The sequence below is a fragment of the Sminthopsis crassicaudata genome, chromosome 3 (assembly GCF_048593235.1).
Source record: "Sminthopsis crassicaudata isolate SCR6 chromosome 3, ASM4859323v1, whole genome shotgun sequence".
In the NCBI taxonomy this organism is placed as follows: Eukaryota; Metazoa; Chordata; class Mammalia; order Dasyuromorphia; family Dasyuridae; genus Sminthopsis; species Sminthopsis crassicaudata.
Window position 1 is genome coordinate 447,197,010 of NC_133619.1, and position 18,938 is coordinate 447,215,947.

An 18,938-nucleotide genomic window follows, 5' to 3' on the forward strand; every position below is an offset into this window, starting at 1 on the left:
AGTGAAGTAACCTTTTTAATTTAAAAAAATGAGGTTTAGAATTATAATTTCTTTGGCATATAAACTTTTGGGATAGAAAATCCTTTCACTATGCAGAAGAGTAACTTTTCCAAATTTAACAGTATTATGATAGGTTACACAGTTATTATGTGGCAGACACATAGCTTGAGTCAGGTCTTCCTAATAACAAGGTAGTTCTTTATCAAATAGTTTAGGCTGCTGTCTTAATCGACATCTTATTTTAACTAACTACTTAGTAAAAGATATAGCATGCATACTTATTATATTTGTGGAGTAAAAAATAACTTGTAAAGATAGCTGATATGTCAGAAGGTAGAATCAGTATTCAAAACCATGAATACATGTCTACAATTATGGGACAAAATAAAGAAAATTAAATCTTTTAGAAGAATAAAAGTATAATCTATTTTAGTTTAAAATAAAAATGATTGCACAACTATAGGACAAGTGATAACCTAACATCAAGTGAGCTCAATTAAAAGACCAGTATGTTTTAGTTGGATATACATTTAATAAGAACCATCATTGTGACAAGAATGCTACAAAATACCACATAATCTTAAAAATATACAAGATACTAATAATTATTGATAATGTCCTAATCAATTAAAATAACAATTTAATGACTGATCAAGACCGTATCATAAATATTATTTCCAATTTCAGAATGGCACATTTTGAGAAAAATAATAATACCAGTGAGTAATCCAAATAGTGAGAAAATTTTAAGTAATATCATAGGAAACAATTTCTGGCAAATAGATACAAAAGCTGGTTTCTATGGACTTCATAACCCTTCCCCTTCTATCTCCAACCCAAATCTACTCTTACTGCAAGATCAACATAAAATCTTCTTTTTTAATATCATTGAAATTTCAGAGTTATACATGGCATAACACATTTGGTATATATACATTTGTCTGTGAGTGTGATGTGTTAGGATTACTAAGTGAGAACTGAGGTTTTCTGGACAATTACAAGGTGAGAACTCAGGTTGACTTGATAGAAGGAGCAAGCCCATTGGCTGAAGTGGTTCTTCCCAGAAGCCCTTGCATTATTCCACGCCCATTCTCTGGGAGGATAAAAAGAGACAGCACTGGGCGCAGAGAGCAGATCGGCCTGGAGAAGGATAAGAGCTGGAGGAGATTCAGAGCCAGGATTCAAGAAGAAAGACTCTGCATTGCATCAGGCTTGACGGGGCTCTCTGCAGGAAGGGAAGTCACTTCTAAGGACAAGAGTTAACAGCAACTGCCTGGAGACAACGGTTCGTTACAGGAAGAAGAGTCTGAGAGATTTGAGTAGACACAGCAGATCTCTTCCCAGAGAGCGATCCAGCAGCTTCTAGAGACGACAGCTCGCTACATTTGGCGCCCAACGTGGGGCAAGGACTTTTGCTTATCCTGACAAGAGGAGCTAGACCAGACCTTTGCAATTTGGCGCCTGAACAGGGAAAAAGGTTGTACCCTTTATGGGGCTACATCAGCTTATGTTAAAATGTTACTAGATGGTTTGTCTTATGAAGTCCTAACCCCAAATGATTGGAAATCCATAGCAAGGATATGCCTGGAACCTGGAGAAAATTTATTATGGCTTTCGGAATTTCATGAATTATGTAAAATTCAAGTCAGATGCAATTTGGAAATAGGAGTTAACACACAATTCACTTTTGAGCACTTGGCTGGTGAAGGTCGGTATGGAGAGAATTCAGAACAGACTGATTATACCATGACAATATATGAACAAATTGCTAAGGCTGCAATAAAAGCTTGGGGTGTCCTTCCTGGACAGAAAGATCGCGGAGAGGCTTTCACTAAAATACAGCAAGGTCCCAATGAACCTTTTGCAGATTTTGTGGGACGTTTGCAAACTGCTGTCAAAAGAACTATTGGAGAAAATTCAGCTACAGAAATAATGACCAGACATCTGGCTAAGGAAAATGCCAACGAGATTTGCAAAAGAATTATATGGGGATTAGACAAAGATGCTCCTTTAGAGGAGATCATAAGACGCTGTGCTACAGTGGGAACAAATGCTTTTTACACCCGGATGATGATGAACATGGAAAGACAGGGTCCCTCCTGGCAAGGGCCTTCTAGAGAAACTCGGCGATGTTTTCAATGTGGAAAAATTGGGCATCTAAGAGCTCAGTGTAGGTATGGAGATACAGTGAGAAGACAGGGTGAAAGAAGACCTAAAACCCCATGTCCAAAATGCAATAGAGGACTCCATTGGGCATCAGAGTGTAGAATAATTCAGGGAAATAGGATGAGGGGCCCAAGTCCAGGGCCCCAGGCAAAAAAGACTTGGGGCATGATGGCAGCTGATGTTACACCCAAAGAACCTTTAGAAGGCCAGGACTCTGATTTAATCAATCAGCAGAGAAGCAATCACATGGCAGAAAGGGATTACCTGATAAGTCAGTCAAAAGGCAATCAGATTGCAAAAATGGATTACACTTGGGGAGAATACAGGCCTTTTAAACCAACAGGGCTGTGCCCAGTGCAAACAACTCCAATGTAATTGTCAGATGATGAGAAGAGATTTAGAAAGTGGTAAATAGAAGGAAATTAGATAGATTAACTGCCTGGGAGAGAGGGTTTGCTTGTATTTCTTCAGCAGGAGAAGGAATCAGATGGGTGCCAACGAGTCATATTCGCCTTGTCCATCAGAGAGAGACAGAAAAAGAGAAAGGCCTCAAAATAAAGGAGAAGATCTAAGAAACATCTGACACTGAAAGAGCATGGATAATAAGAAGACTGTTAAAGAACTTTAAAACCAGCAGGAATCATTGGACTTCCTCACACAAGATGAGACTAATGGACAATGGACTTATGGACATTTATAAATTTTCAATTTATGATTATTTGATTATGATTATGTTATATACTTCTAGCATGTGTTATGTTACTATGTTACTATGTGCTTATGTAATTTATGTAATTATATGTAATACTTCCCATATTGATGGATTTATGTTTCAAGGTCATGACTGTCCTATGTTCTAAATCAAAAGAAAGGGGGAGATGTTAGGATTACTAAGTGAGAACTGAGGTTTTCTGGACAATTACAAGGTGAGAACTCAGGTTGACTTGATAGAAGGAGCAAGCCCATTGGCTGAAGTGGTTCTTCCCAGAAGCCCTTGCATTATTCCACGCCCATTCTCTGGGAGGATAAAAAGAGACAGCACTGGGCGCAGAGAGCAGATCGGCCTGGAGAAGGATAAGAGCTGGAGGAGATTCAGAGCCAGGATTCAAGAAGAAAGACTCTGCATTGCATCAGGCTTGACGGGGCTCTCTGCAGGAAGGGAAGTCACTTCTAAGGACAAGAGTTAACAGCAACTGCCTGGAGACAACGGTTCGTTACAGGAAGAAGAGTCTGAGAGATTTGAGTAGACACAGCAGATCTCTTCCCAGAGAGCGATCCAGCAGCTTCTAGAGACGACAGCTCGCTACAGTGATGAAGAGACATCTAAACAAAGGGCCATATATTGCAAACTGAAAGTTAGGAATATTATATTTACTACTTACTTCATCATGCAGTCTAGTTTTCCTGGCAGATATAGGTGGAATTAGAGTAGTAGAAATAGAACTGAAATGGGGTATCAAAAGAAGGTTCTCATTTCATTTGTCTTTTTTATTCAATAGATTATTTTCTATCTTTAGTCATATAAAACTACACTTATTGAAGAAGAATCTAGCTTCTATAATAGTCAAAATTCATTAAAAGCTTAGTAAGAATAATGGAAGATTCTAATCTCAAGGATGAAGGGTGAAAGATACTTGCAAAACAATATTCTGAGATCATTCCCAAAGTCATTAGAGTAGGATTTTCATGGAGAAACGAAAATGAAATAAGATCTCCTTTTATTTTTTTAAGGAATAAATTTGTAATTGTGGAATCAGAAAAGCAAAAAAGCAAAACCTTTTAGCTTTACTGTGCTCTTCCCAAGAATCTGAAATCATATCATTAGGGAGCCATAGGATATAAAGTTACACTATCAACTGATGATAAAGTAATAATAGAGGATTTTGGGAACTTTTGTGGATTATAAATAGAATCTTGTTGATTGCTCAAATCAAACTGTTAATATATCCTTTTACTGAAGATCTTGTCCTACCAAACCCTAATTTTGAATTGCTTGCATCATTCTCTCTCTCTCTCTCTCTCTCTCTCTCTCTCTCTCTCTCTCTCTCTCTCTCTCTCTCTCTCTCTTTATTCCTACTCATATGCTATTAAACAATCCTGGAGAACATTGTGAAAACCATGTTAACTGGATCTATTATAACTTTGTGTTATGTAATTTGAACCAGGCAATCACTGCAACAGACAATCATTTTATACTTCTCTAATTTTATAATTCTCTAATATTTTTCTAATTGACTCACTATTCCACTCACCACAATGACTTTTCTTAACACTTTCATTCCTCAAACTTCTATAGCTCTCCAATTTTCATTTTCCTAGCTAAGAACATTGCTTCATATTTCAGGGGAGAGAGAGAGAGAGAGAGAGAGAGAGAGAGAGAGAGAGAGAGAGAAGGAGAGAAGAGAGAGAGAGAGAGAGAGAAAGAAGAAGAAGAAGAAGAAGAAGAAGAAGAAGAAGAAGAAGAAGAAGAAGAAGAAGAAGAAGAAGAAGAAGAAGAAGAAGAAGAAGAAGAAGAAGAAGAAGAAGAAGAAGAAGAAGAAGAAGAAGAAGAAGAAGAAGAAGAAGAAGAAGAAGAAGGAAGAGGAGGAGGAGGAGGAGGAGGAGGAGAAAGGAGGAGGAGGAGGAGGAGGAGAGAGGGACAAAGGGAGGGAGATATTGATCATTGAATGATGAAGAAAATTTTTTTCTTCATCTCCATCTCCTGGCTTCTCTGACTTCCTTCAGGTTCCATCTAAAACCCCATGTTCTATAAATAGCTAGTTGACTTGACTTTTCATAAAAGTTGACTTCTATCTTGTTCTTAACAATAAGATAAATTTAACAAATGTCATATTTACAGGCCACATTTATAAAGGATGTATTCAGCTGTTGATTCAAGTGATGTAAGGTATGAAAAATTGTTTCACTTAATAATAATTAATCACATTCATACAGCATATTATGATTAACAAAATAACTCCAGAAGAAAGATAGTGCAATAAGTTTTAATCCCATTTTAATGATGAAAAAATAGAGGCTCAGAAGTAGTATTTTGGCTAAGGTCACAAAGTTAGGAATCAGCAAAGGCAAAATCAGGGCCTTCTGATCTTAAGTTCAGTGCTCTTGCCACTATTACAAGCATGTCCCTCTGCTCTCTAGAGTTAGCTGTCCAAATCAAATAACATATTTTAAAATGTGTAGCACATTGCGTGGCACATAGTAGATATTTAATAAATATTTATTGAAAGTTTGATTATTGATTAAGTAGCTATTCAATAAATGTTTATTCCTTTCCCTTTTCAAAGGAAACTAATAATTCACAAATATATAACACTTTAAATGTCCAGGCCACTTTTTTAGATTGAGTCTTTGAGTAAAATGGTATAAGTTAGCCCTATTTGAAAATAAGCAAAGATAAGGTGTTGGGATTCTTACAAGGTGTTAAGTCACTGGAATGGATATAATTATCTAATTTAGCATGGTACTTAACACTTCTCTAGTTCGGAGTTCACACCTTTAAGAGAGCATACTTTTAAGGAGCTCCTACAAGTCCAGAGAGTACCCACAAGCCCATTCTCTGGGAGGATATAAGGAGCCAGGATTCAGGGAGGAGGAGTCAAGATTTCATTCCCACATCTACCTTCATGATGGCTGGAGACATTAGGGAAGATGAGAGGCTGGAGACATTTGGACAAGAACTGTTGGGAACCAAAGAGAGAAAAAGGCCTCCAGAAAGCTAGCCGAGCCCCAGTTGAAGGAGACAAGGCTTGAAAGAGAAAATGAAGGATCTGGAGATAAGATTTGGAAAGAGACAGAAAGGATCTGGACTTTAACCCCTGGATGTATTTTGGGATTATTGAACTGGAACTAAAACTAAGGCTGCCTCCAGAAACTCCCCAAGAGACCTGCCCCCAGAGAATGATTACATTTTAGAGAAACAGATAATCACAATAAGGAAACTTAGCATTAGAGAAATAACATGAATGACTCCTGGTTACAGAATAAGTCTGTGTTACAATCAGGATAAAGACTATGTTTTCATGATGTAAACTCATCATTCTTAACTTCTGAGTTGTTCTTAACACTGAGCTGTACCTTTTACATAAAGTAAGAGTTCTTAATCTTAGGTGTGCATTTCTGTTTGCATGTGTTTTGTCTCTCTGTGTGTGTTTGTGTGTGAAAGAGGAGAAGGAGGAGGAGGAGGAGGAGGAGGAGGAGGAGGAGAGAGAGAGAGAGAGAGAGAGAGAGAGAGAGAGAGAGAGAGAGACAGAGAGAGAGAGAGAGAGAGAGAGAGAGAGAGAGAGAGAGAGAGAGAGAGAGAGAGAGAGAGAGAGAGAATATGACAAAGTGATTGGCTCCTTCAACAATCTGGGCAAAACCTATGAATTCCCTCTAAGAATAATATTTTTAAATAATTGGGGAAAATAAATTTCAGGCAGAGTTTAGTGAGAAAGTTTTTGATTTTTTAAAGTTCATGGACTTTCTAAAAGTTATCACTAGACTTCCAAGGGGTTTGTGGACTCCCGGTTAAAAACTTCTGTTCTAGATTATGACCCTTTAAAAGTAAATCAAAGCAAAATAGTGACTCCCAGATGATGATGCAAAAATATAACATCCAGGATAAGTATATTCATTTGCTTGTACGAAATGAAAGATTCTACCTAATCATTGTCAATATATTAATAACATTTCCTAATTTTACAGGTAGGGAGCCAGCCTAAGTATAACAGCAAACCCTACATGCATCTTTACTTTGTCAGCTTCATCATCTTTGGAGTATTCTTTCCACTGGTCCTCTTCATTGGTGTTATCATTGATCATTTCAAACAACAAAAAAAGATAAGTATTCTTGTCTTCATTATATAATGATTGGGCTTTATCAACATTAGCAAAGGAAATAGATTGTATAAGATACCATTTTAAAGGAGGAAAATCAACTAAAGAATTCAGTCCTTTGAGTAGTTTTTATTTCATGTGAGACAAACTACATGTACACAAATGAGGATAATATAAGGAAGAGAATAATGGAGTAAAAAAAAAAAAGATTCAAAGTTCTTTGGGAAGATGTGAGAAAAGAATGATCAGTTGCATATCTGCAAGAGCAGAAGCAGTTTCATTGAAGAGGTAGCATCTCATCTAAACCTTAAAAGAAAAGATAAATCTTTAAAATGAGGATTTTGAAGAATTCACCTTGTTCTTTTTAAACATTGGACCTTTGCCCATTTGCAGTCCTGTGGCATCTTTCACATTTATAATTGATCAAAAGTCTCCAGCACTAATTCAATTCTCTTGTCCATAAAGACTCTCAATATCTTTGTTGTAATTGATGCAACTGATGATGCAACTGATCCTGAACCTAAGGATATATGCTTGTTGAGAACAGCTAAGTGGTGATATCTTATAATCTTCTCCCAAGGGTTAGATTTGAATTCTATACCAAATATTTTTGTTGTTGTTATTTTAGCATATAATCTGAAAATAATTATTCTAGATAGAAGAATTAGAAGCCAACTAGGAGATGAATGGTTCTGCAATCCCTCTGAAAGATTAGTGAACACCAACTGAAAATAGGAAGGGTGATATTTTAAAAATAGCAAAATCTACAGAGATTTTTAAGTCCTAGAGAATTAAAAGGAACACATTTAATGATTTTGTAGATCACTGCAAACTTTTGAAAGAAGTATTAGTTGAATGTTTGAGGGGAAAGAAGATGACAATAACTTTGGCATCTTTGAAAACAGTTTGGTCAGAATGCAGAAACTTTTATAGAAGCCCTAAATTTCAAAACAAAATTAAACTATAGAGTTTCTTCATTCATAAAATTAGTTGGAAGAAGAAATGGCAAATTTTCCAGTATCTTTGCCAACAAAACACTAAAAGGGGTCACAAAGAGTTGGATACAACTGAAATGACTGAACAACAATAAAATGTCTAAGTTACATATAGGTAAACCTACAACCAGGACATCACTGAGCCGTATAGTCTATTCAATTGATGTATTTGCTTGTGTGCATAGAGTGGTATACAAAGAGAGCCTATAGAGGTTTTATTTACTCCTACAATTCACATTATTAAATTCAATTTTAAGGGGTCAAATTCCACACAGTACTCTGGTTCTAAAAATTTGTGTTAATGATTTGGAGAAAACTAGTGATAAATATGATTTTAAAATGTTTTCTTTCTTTTTTTTTACATTAGAGGTCACTCAACCTTTATGACAGAGAAGCAGAATAAATACTACAATTCAATGAAACAGTTAAGGTATAAGAAACCAATACCTCGCCCAGGGGTAAGCAAAATTTCTATCACTTACACAGATTTTCAAAAGGTGCTTTTTATTATATCTGTTAAAAGTATTTTTTCAAAATATGTTTTTTATTTCTCAGCAAATATAAATCCTTTGATTTTAAAATAGAAATTATTTGGATATCACAATATCCTTTATTTACCTCTTTTTACTATCTATAGTAATGATGATATAATAATTTATGTCTAAAATTCTTACCCAGGACTATATTGTCATTTACCATCTTGCATTATATACAAATTACATATATATATATATATATATATATATATATATATATATATATATATATATATATATATATATATATATATATATATATATTCTAACATTTATCTGATTCCTTTTACTATATCTATTTGATTAAAATAACTCCTTACCCTTAAATAGGTAGTTTCAGAAATTTCTGTGATCATACATATTCATTAATAAGAAGACAATTATCCTATAATAAACCATTCTGAACTTATCAAGACTAGGCTTTGGATGACATTTTATCAGTGAGCAATATTTAAAGCCTTTCAACTTGGGAAAATCTAGTAAAGCTTGTATTATATTGGCTTAGTCTACGACAGAACAGAATAACTACTGCCACCTAATAAGAAAGCAAATTGGTTCATTAGATGAGCAGGTGAAATGATATACTAAATGATATAATACCTTTTCCAAGAATCACCATTCATTCAACACATTTATTGAGCTCCTTGAATCTTTGGATTTAGAGATGTGCAACTCATTAAATTCACCTCTTTAATTTTATAGATGAAGAAAAAACTGAAAACAAGAGAAATTAAGTGATTTGAAAATCACAATGATACAATTATAAAGTGTTAGAACTGGGAATGGGACATCTCTTCATTTCAGGACTAATGTTCTTTCTACTAGAATCATAGGATCTTAGATTGAGAATTGGAAAAAGTGATGTTAGACATTGTATTATTCATCTGCCTCACTTTATATATGAGGAAACTTATGGCCAGAGAGGCATTAGTGATTTGTCCAAGGTCATGTGAAGAGTGTGTGGAAGTTAAAATTCAAATTGAAATCTTCTGACTCAACATTAAACACTCTTTCGACTGTACTAACTATACTCACTGATCTAGTTCTACCTTCCTTCAGATATTTAAAAAAAGTCACCAAGATTTAAATTTTCCAGTTTTAATAATTGCAGACACTCTAGTGGGGCCTTGCATGTCATAGTCAGGACACACTTTCAATTTTTCATTGTGCTCCTTTGTTAATGCTGTGGTTTTCCAAGGCCCTTCCTAAAATACCACTTATAGACATGAATGTATTATTCTACGGTTGGTTTCTCCAGTGCCAAGGATACAGAATTATAACCTTGTTGCTTCTGAGCCATGTAGTCTATCAATGCAACCCAGTTCTGATTAAACTTCTCCAGGGACCACATTATACATTGCTAAATTAATGAGTTTGCAATCCTCTAAAACTTTCAAGTCCTATTTTACTACTGTCTTTTCTTCTAGTCTACAAAAAAAATGGCACTTGAATTTTTAAAAATGAAGTATAGGATGCTATATCTACTCTATTAAAGGTGTTCTTTTGAGTAATAAATTGGACTTCTTGGATGAGTCTATCATAGAGTAAGATCCCAACTATGTTATGAAAGATCTCAATCAGAAGGGACAAGTCAAACCTCTCCTTTTCCCACAAAATCAAGATACAATTTAACCCTTGACTTTGTTGGCTTTGCTATTCCCATTTCTCCCAAGATTTCAGGACTGCTTGTTTACCAGAGAAGAAAATGGCTATATGTCTTGTCTCATTCACTGTTAATTTTAGATTTATATTGCCTCTGGGAAACCTCATTAAAATATGCACATGTACAAATGCTTTCAATGTAAACATTTTAAAGAAATTGATATTAAAAAAAACTTTCTAGCCAATCAAAATTGCAAATTCAAGGTTATTTTTTTTTGTTGTTGTTGTTGTTGTTGTTGTTTTTTGGGGGGATTTCCCCCTTAGAGTCAAGGTATTCCTTGAACTTCATTCTGTTTTTTAAAGTAATAGTTAATAGAATTACAGAATTGAGAGTGTGATGATACCTTAGAGAGAACCTAATACATCTCCCACATTTTACAGATGAAATAACTGAGTCTGGGATAGGTTAAGTGAGAATTGAGAAACTAGAGAACATTGAATCAATTCATAGATGATGACTAAAGGTAGTTTTACAATGAAAGCTTAGAGTCATATCACTTTTCTGGCTCATAGGTAGAAAGAAATATTTAACAAAGATACAAGACCCAGAGACCAGGAAACATTATTCAAAAAAACATAATTTAGTCTGTAGGTAATAGGCTACAGAAAGTAGTCCTACTTTATGAACCAGAAAACTTAGTGATTAAAACAAGGCCTCTACTTTACTTTTGAAGACAGGGCCTTGTCTAGCTTATACATTCAAAGGAATTGAAAAATTGTTCTTTATGGTAAGGGAAAAAATAACAGGGGAGAAATTACTGATTTTTTCCCAAGGAAGTTTTTTTTTGTTTGTTTTTGGTTTTGATTTTGGTTTTTTTTGTTTTTTTAAACTTAATCCAATGGCTGAATATATCGAGCACACCTCAACATTGTGTTCTAGAACAATGTGTTCTAGCCATAAAGCAAGGTTTAGGGTTTAAACTAAAAAAAGCATGGCAGATCTCACTCACTATATGAAGAAAAGGCAGCATCTCAGGTAGAAACTATAACTGGAGCAAGGAGTAGGAAGCAGAAAGAAGCTGCATAACCTGATACCATGTAAAGTTGTACCTGGAAAAAGTATCAGAAACCAAAGAATGTGGGAACCAGAAATAAACAATAACCTACCTAGTAGAGACTACATACAACACAAAATCAGTGGAGACCAAGTTTAATGATGGTTTCACAGTGATTTAAGGAGAAAACATCACCAATCCTTTTATTTTGGAAGATATAGTTGCCCCTCTATGTCTTGCCCAGCTCTATATGTCTTCTGTTTGTGGACCCATCCATGTGTTGACTTGAAAGCATTTGTTTCCCATGTTTTTACTTCACCATGTTTATTTTTAAAATTTGTTTTTCCCATTGATGTTATGAGTATTTGTGAGACAATATGCATATATAGGTTTATGAAGAGATGTTTTATTGTAACTTTTCTTACTCTTCTATTTTACTAAATGCCTTTGATTTACTATGAAAGGAAAAGAAATTAATATGAGGTTATGAAATAGAGTTCAGAGTAGATATATCTCCCCAGAGGATGCCAAAGCTGGAACGTTCATCTCTGAGAGATCCATATATAAGTATACAAGTTCCTACAGGTGCTACATCTATATTTTGTCCATAAGTATACTAGAAAGAACTTTGTCACATGTCTCTTTATTATGTCTAGACATTCTCCTGATCTGTCATTCTGATAACTCTATCCAAAATAATGGCATTAGTCTGACAACCAAGATAATAACTTTTAATAATCATAGCTTCCTTTTCTAAGTGCTTGAAAATATACATTTAACAATGTATTATAAAATTATGACAGAAAACAAAGTTGAATTTTATTGACTGAGAAAATAGATTTTATGAGTCTAATGATTTTTAATATCATTTGCAAGACTCCTATACATTTAACATTATTTTCATTATTATAGAATAAATTCCAAGGATATGTATTTGACCTTGTAACAAAGGACGCTTTTGAGATAACCATCCTAGTACTTATCTGTGTCAATATGATTATCATGATGGTGGAAACAGATACAGAGAGTGTCCATAAGGCTGGAATTTTGTACTACATCAATCTAGTGTTCATTGGCCTGTTTGCTGGAGAATGTGTGCTGAAGCTCATCGGCCTCCGCCATTACTATTTTACTGTAGGCTGGAACATCTTTGATTTTGTGGTGGTCCATATATCAATTGCAGGTAAGGATGTTTCTTTTCAAGTATCCATACTGACTTGAAATCTAGGAGGCAAGAGCTTTCACATTTACTAAGCCTATCATTTGAGAAACATTCAGTTTTCTAGGATGAGGAAGCTATTTTTATTTTTGTCACCAGTTCAAATGTGCCCTCAAAAAATTTATTAGTTGTGTGACTTTGAACAAGTTTCTTACCAAAAAAGAAATAAACAAAGAAATCAGTGAAGGCCACACTCACTCTATAGCCATAGGCAATGAGGACTGTTGTCATTATGGAAATAGAGAGGCTGTATAACACAGGACATTCTCATGCACTGCCTCCCTTGAAAGTATTTAATAACATCAGATTGAACATTGAAGCATTTCATCTGTTTCATCTGAGCCATTTGCCTTGGCATATTTAGGGCAAATTTTTACAGCAAAATCACCTTAAAAAGTTCATCTATGAGTTTTGAGCAAGACCAAAGACTTAGAAAATTTTACCCACAATTGATACAGGATTCTGTCAAATAACTTGAGCTTTAATAGCAATAATTATAAAGAACATTTTTTTATTCTAAAAAAAAATAGTAGAAATTTGGCTTAATTATAATCCATAGGGAAAAGATGTCAGGGTTTAGTGGACTCAAAGCTGAATATTAATCATCAGCACAAAGTTGGTAGTTTTGCATCCATAATAAAGGAAACATAGTCCTGCTATATCCCACTTTGGTCATGTCACAATTGTGTTCTACTTTAGATACTAAATTTTAAAAATATAAACAAGTCAGAGAATAATCAGCATCTAGAGATCATAGAGCCACTTAAAAGAACCAATATGGATTGAAAATATGATAGCACTTTTCAGATATATAAAGGGATATGTCTATCAGTCAATCAACATACATTTATTAAGCACTTACTATATGTAAGATACTATTCTGAACTCTGGGGATACTCCCCAAAAGGGTTTGGTTTGGTTTGGTTTTTTAAGTAGTCCCTGCTCTGAATAAGCTCACTGTCTAAAAGAGGAGAGAATATGGACACAAGGATATCTCAAAAATTAACTATACAGAATATATTGGAGAAAGTAAAAATAAAAAAGAAGGAACTAGCAATATGAGGCATCAGAAAGGTTTCTTGTAGAATCTGGGATTTTAGCTGGTACTTGCAAGAACTCAGGAAAACTAGGATATAAGAGATGGGGAGGGTTAAAGTTCAAGCCATAAGGGACAGCCAGTGGAAATGCCCAAATTTGGGAAGTGGGGTGCCTTAATTGAGGAACAAGGAGACAATGTGACTGGATTTCACAATATCTATATGCAATGATGTAAAACACATCTAGAGATGTAGTAAAAGTTTATGAATGTCAGATTTTGTATCTGATCCCAAAGGTGATAGGAATTTTATTGAATGGTCAGACTTGCACATTAAGGAAATGAAATTATTAGCTTCCTGGAGTATGGATTAGAGTTTGGAGTGGCTTAACAATCCAGGTGTGAGTTAATGAGGACCTAGGTCAGGATGGTAGTAGTGTCAGAGAAGGGAATGGAATATATATATAACAGATAGGTAAGATTGGATATGAGAAATCAGAGAAAATGAGAAGTTGAGAATGATATCTAGGTTGAGAACCTGGGTGACAGAGAATAGCAACAATATTAATAATAATAGGAATGTTAAGAAGAGGAGAGTGTTTAAGAGGATAATAATGACCTTGATTTCATTAAGTTTAAGATGCCATCAATACATTCAATTGAAACTCACTAATATAAAATTAGACAAGTGAAACATAAGGGTGAAGGGTAGTAGTTCTGGTCTTGGACAATCAATAAGAAGTTTCTATTCACCAAATATCTTAGATCTTTACAGTAATAATATTAATATGAAATCAGTTCGCCACAGAAGTATGTCAAGTAAACATAACATAGAGGATTGAGGGCTAGACTCAGTCAGAAAATATGAATTAAAGGTTGAGTCTGACTTATGTGATCATAAACAAGTCACGATCTATAAATGCTTCAATCATCTATTTTGTGATATTATAAATTAAAAGTAGGTTGCCGATGTAGATTTATGGAGGAATTCATACACTGAGAATTCTCCCCATTGGTAAAATAGCTCTAGATGTCTAGATTAAAAATAATTCAATTCACTAACATTCAGGAATTACCTAATAATAGCGCTGCCAAATATTTTATAATCTTGGTGCTTTTTGAAGTACAGTTATTATATTTGTTATATATGGAATAACTTTATGTTATAATCTTCAATTCAGTAGAATTATTTGGAGTGAGTAACTCCGGAGAGGAAAGTTAAACCATGAGTTTAATCTAAGGAGGCAAATGTAAAGAAAAGGTAAAGAAATTTCTCTTTAAAAGAATGCAAATAGTCTAGATATATTTTAAGGACCTTTCACTAATTCATTTCTTTCCATTTTCACAAAATCTAAGAACTTCATTCAATATCTTATCTTCTGTCAAGACGGTCCATTAAGCTTTAAAATATAAATGGCATTTATTTACTAAATAATGAATAAAGAAGGGATTTCCTACCATGAATCAAGCATATCCCTTGCCTTTCCCATTGGATCTCAATTTCCATGCCTAACACTATTAATATGGGTGGGATTCTAAGGAGGAGGGAGCAGTCAGGTAGTGATTCTCTCACTATTGTAGCTCCCAGGGGCATAAACCACTCAAATCTGAAATTTGTAAATTCACAATATATTTAAATATTTTCCCTTTTATGTTTTTTTCTTCCCAAAGTTATCCTACTAAGTCATTGGCATACATATTTCCTGACCTATGGCCAGATGCAAGCAATCCGTCTCATGAGGTGTGGAAGAGTCCTGAATTTCATTAAAGGAACCAAGGGCATAGGAACACTGATCTCTGCAATGATATTGTCCTTGCCTGCTTTGTTGAACATTGTGCTTCTGTTCTTTTTGATCATGATTATCTATGCTATCATTGGAATGTCCCAATTTGCCTATGTTAAAAAAGATGCTGGAATTAATGATATGTTCAATTTTGAAACTTTTGGCAATAGCATTTTTTGCCTTTTCCAAATCACCACATTTGCTGGCTGGGATGGTTTAATAGCACCAATTCTTAACACAGGACCACCAGACTGTGACCCCGAAAAGCTTCGCCCAGGAATATCTTTGAAAGGAGATTGTGGAAGTCCCATTTTTGGAATTTTCTATTTTGTGAGTTTCCTTATCATATCCTTTCTGCTACTTGTAAACATGTTCATTATTGTTATTCTTGAGATTTTCAATGCTGTGAAAGAAGAAAATGCTAAATCCCTGAGTGAAGAAGCCTTTGACAATTTCTATGAGGTTTGGCAAAAATTTGATCCTGACACAACTCATTTCATAGACTACAATCAGCTTTCTAATTTTGTTGCTTCTTTGGATCCTCCTCTTCATGTAGCAAAGCCCAACAAAAGCCATCTCATGGCCATGGATCTGCCTATAGCAAGAGGTGATAGAGTTTTCTGTCCTGATGTTCTCTTTGCTCTTGCAAAACATGTTGTTGGTGAAAGTGAAGAGTTTGATCATCTCCATTTACCAATGCGTGAGCAATTTCTGTCATCATGTCTTTTCCAAATTTCCTATGAACCAGTTACTACTATAAAACAAAAACAAGAGGAGATATCAGTTCCCGTCATTCAGAATGCTTTAGGGGGAAACATATCAGGTACTAATAATAGGAAAGATGGGGATAGAGAGGATCCAATTATTAAAGACAACATAATCTTAGATTGAGTTAATGAGAGATGAGAACTCTGCACCAGAGAAAGCCAGTGTCATTCTTCCACTTCAATAATTTCATTGGATAGTATAACAGAACAAGAGAGAGAGAAATATGAAACAGACCAGATAGTAAAGGAAGACAAAAGCAAAGCTGACAGGGAAATGGAAAAGAAGTAGAGATTCTGTTTTGTGAATAGTTGGTTAAAACTTTTAAAAAATGACTAAATTTGAAGACAGATTTATTATAGTAAAATCTGTGCCATCTTTATTTTTTAACCAACATAAGCTTAAAGTTATTACTTCTAATAGTAATTATAGTTTATTGACTAACTGAGATTCCCATATCAAAGCAACTTTGACACGGGAGCATTATTTCCACTGTTTCTCCTGCAAAAGATGAATGACCAAAAAACAACTTAGAAAGATGGATTAAGAAAAGCAAAATCAATTTTTTTTATTTCATACAACATAGGAGTAGAATGTTTCATATCTGTCTGTCCTCCTTTTGTAATGTCCATGCCATTCATTCCCCATTCACCTACCTCCACATTGTTTGTCATGCTTTCTCAAAGAAGATCATGACATCAGGGAGGTGATGCCATGACATGCAAATGAATTGGATTTAAGTGCAAGTTTCCTTCTTTATTCTTCCTCAAAAATATTTTTATTGAAGAGATCTTCTGCTGATAAAACAAAGAAAGTAAATTGTTTCACTCATTCCCGGGCAATGCACTAATAAAAGTAGTGCATCTGCTAAGGTTTTAGCTCATATGCAGGAAAAACATGTATCAGAATAATGTATCTTTCATAGAAAAGTTTTGACAACTAAAATGTATTTTATGTTGCATCTGAATTAAAATTTTTTATGCCTTAAAGTCTCATGGGATTTCCCAAATATGTAAGTTGCTGACTTTTAATAATATTTTAACCATTTATTCTCAAAAGTGTAGAAATCACTTCCAAAGAATTTGTATTTAGCCTTTGTCCCATTTTATTAGTTTCTTCTGACCAATACTCATTAATTAAGAGTGTGTGTGTGAAGTCTATGAACTGCCTCTCAGAATGTTTGAAATTCATAAAATAAAAAATTTAGGATTACAAAGGAAATGGATTTTACTGAATTGCATACATGTGTAGATAAATGAATACAGTACATACACACACACACACACACACACACACACACACACACACACTCAGGTAGGTAAAGAACCAATATGTAACCTGCACATGATATGAGGAATTATACTAAGGCTACATTTTTCTTACTAAGACACAAGCATATAATGGAGTAAAAAAAGATGTCCCAAATATTTTCTTAACTGTTTTCAATAAAACATAGCACTGCATCTTATTATTCTAAAATACCTAGAATGGTGAGCATACACATATAGCTGCTCCCATCTGCAAATATTTATCCATCCTTCAACTCTCAGAAGAGCTTATATTTTAAGTTTCAGTGAAATGCTTGCTTATTTAGAAATAGATATAAGATATTATGATGCATGTCTGACCAAACATATGACAGCATAATATGTATCACATTACATATCTACCAGGACAATACAGTGTTAGTTGTATAATATACATGAGCTAGAAATGTCTGTCAATTATATCATTGGCAAGCTTTCAAAAGTTAACAGCAAATATCAGCAAATATAGATATATTTGTCTTAATTATCTTTATCTTTCTTCCCCACTTCCTAGAACAAAAGTGAGAGACATTATGCAACTATAACTCATTTTCTATAATAAAGTGTTATAATCATAGAGGGATTGTGATACAACATGATAAGCAACAGTAACTAAGTTGGAAATAGTCTTTTCTCTCCATCCCCACCCCCACCAAAAAAAAAGAGTAAAGAAAAGAAATTACTTAATTATTTTTATACATTTTGTATTCACTTACCTTTTCTATGTGCTTTTCTCTAGTAGAATGTAAGCTTCTTAAAGGCAGGGATCTTTTTTTGGCTTTGTTTTAATATTCCTCTATTCCATTCACAGTGCCTGAAATATATTAAATGCTTGATAAGTGCCTTTTGAATTTAATTGATTATGAAAACTATATTTATAATGCAACTATTAAATCATCAAACACTTGCAGCAGTATTTTTCTTCCTAAAGACAACACCTGATTGCCTAAGCATTCAAAAAATATTTTCAGCAAGGCTTTTGAAGATATTCTGCATTTAGTAACATAGTAAAGGGATTACCTATTTCATACTGAACAATGTTTTACTTGTTAAAGCCAATAGAAACTTTGTATTGATAAAAAATTAACACAATGAGATGTTCTTTAAAATGAATATGTTCTTTAAATGAATAAAAGTTAATCATGCACCATTAAAATATATGATTAAATTGTCCTTTATTTTCCTTTGCAACTCAATGTCTTATCATTATTCAGGTATTCTGGTCATTTAAATGTATTTCTCCTAGAATACTTATATAAGTATTTAATATCATACTTCTGGAGTGTATCAACCTTCAAAGCATCCCCCAAATTCATCTCTTTCTTTTCTCTTAAATTGCCACTGCCATTGGGCTCTGCCCTGTGACTTCCCAGACCAAAACTTCCTTCCTTGGTTAAGACTCTTAATTAAGAAATTTCCTCTACTAAGACAGAGAGTGATGTTTTATGACTTATAGTCCTAAAAAGTTGCCTAGGCATTCAGAAGATAGCAGTAGTTCATAGTCACAGTGTTTAATAAAATAATCGGAGTAAAAAAAAAAGTATCAACAAAATCACTGCCCTACCCTATAACTACGGCATTAATAAGAAGAATAGAAAGCCCTTCTAGGGATCATATATAGTTGAAGAAACTATGGAATGGAGGTTTCACTTCTAGTA

At 34.2% G+C, this 18,938-nt stretch overlaps 1 protein-coding gene across 1 annotated transcript in view; it reads left to right on the forward strand.

Annotated features, from left to right (window-relative positions):
• LOC141562224 (sodium channel protein type 9 subunit alpha-like) overlaps positions 1-18,436 on the forward strand; it is a 100,504-nt gene extending 82,068 nt beyond the window's left edge. Inside the window, exons 22-27 of the mRNA XM_074302214.1 lie at positions 3,782-3,789; positions 5,021-5,048; positions 6,850-6,984; positions 8,339-8,434; positions 12,082-12,352; positions 15,096-18,436. Of these exons, the coding sequence (XP_074158315.1) occupies positions 3,782-3,789; positions 5,021-5,048; positions 6,850-6,984; positions 8,339-8,434; positions 12,082-12,352; positions 15,096-16,099 (1,542 nt within the window). The 3' untranslated portion in view covers positions 16,100-18,436. The remainder of the gene's footprint in view (positions 1-3,781; positions 3,790-5,020; positions 5,049-6,849; positions 6,985-8,338; positions 8,435-12,081; positions 12,353-15,095) is intronic.
• Positions 18,437-18,938: the final 502 nt, after the last annotated feature.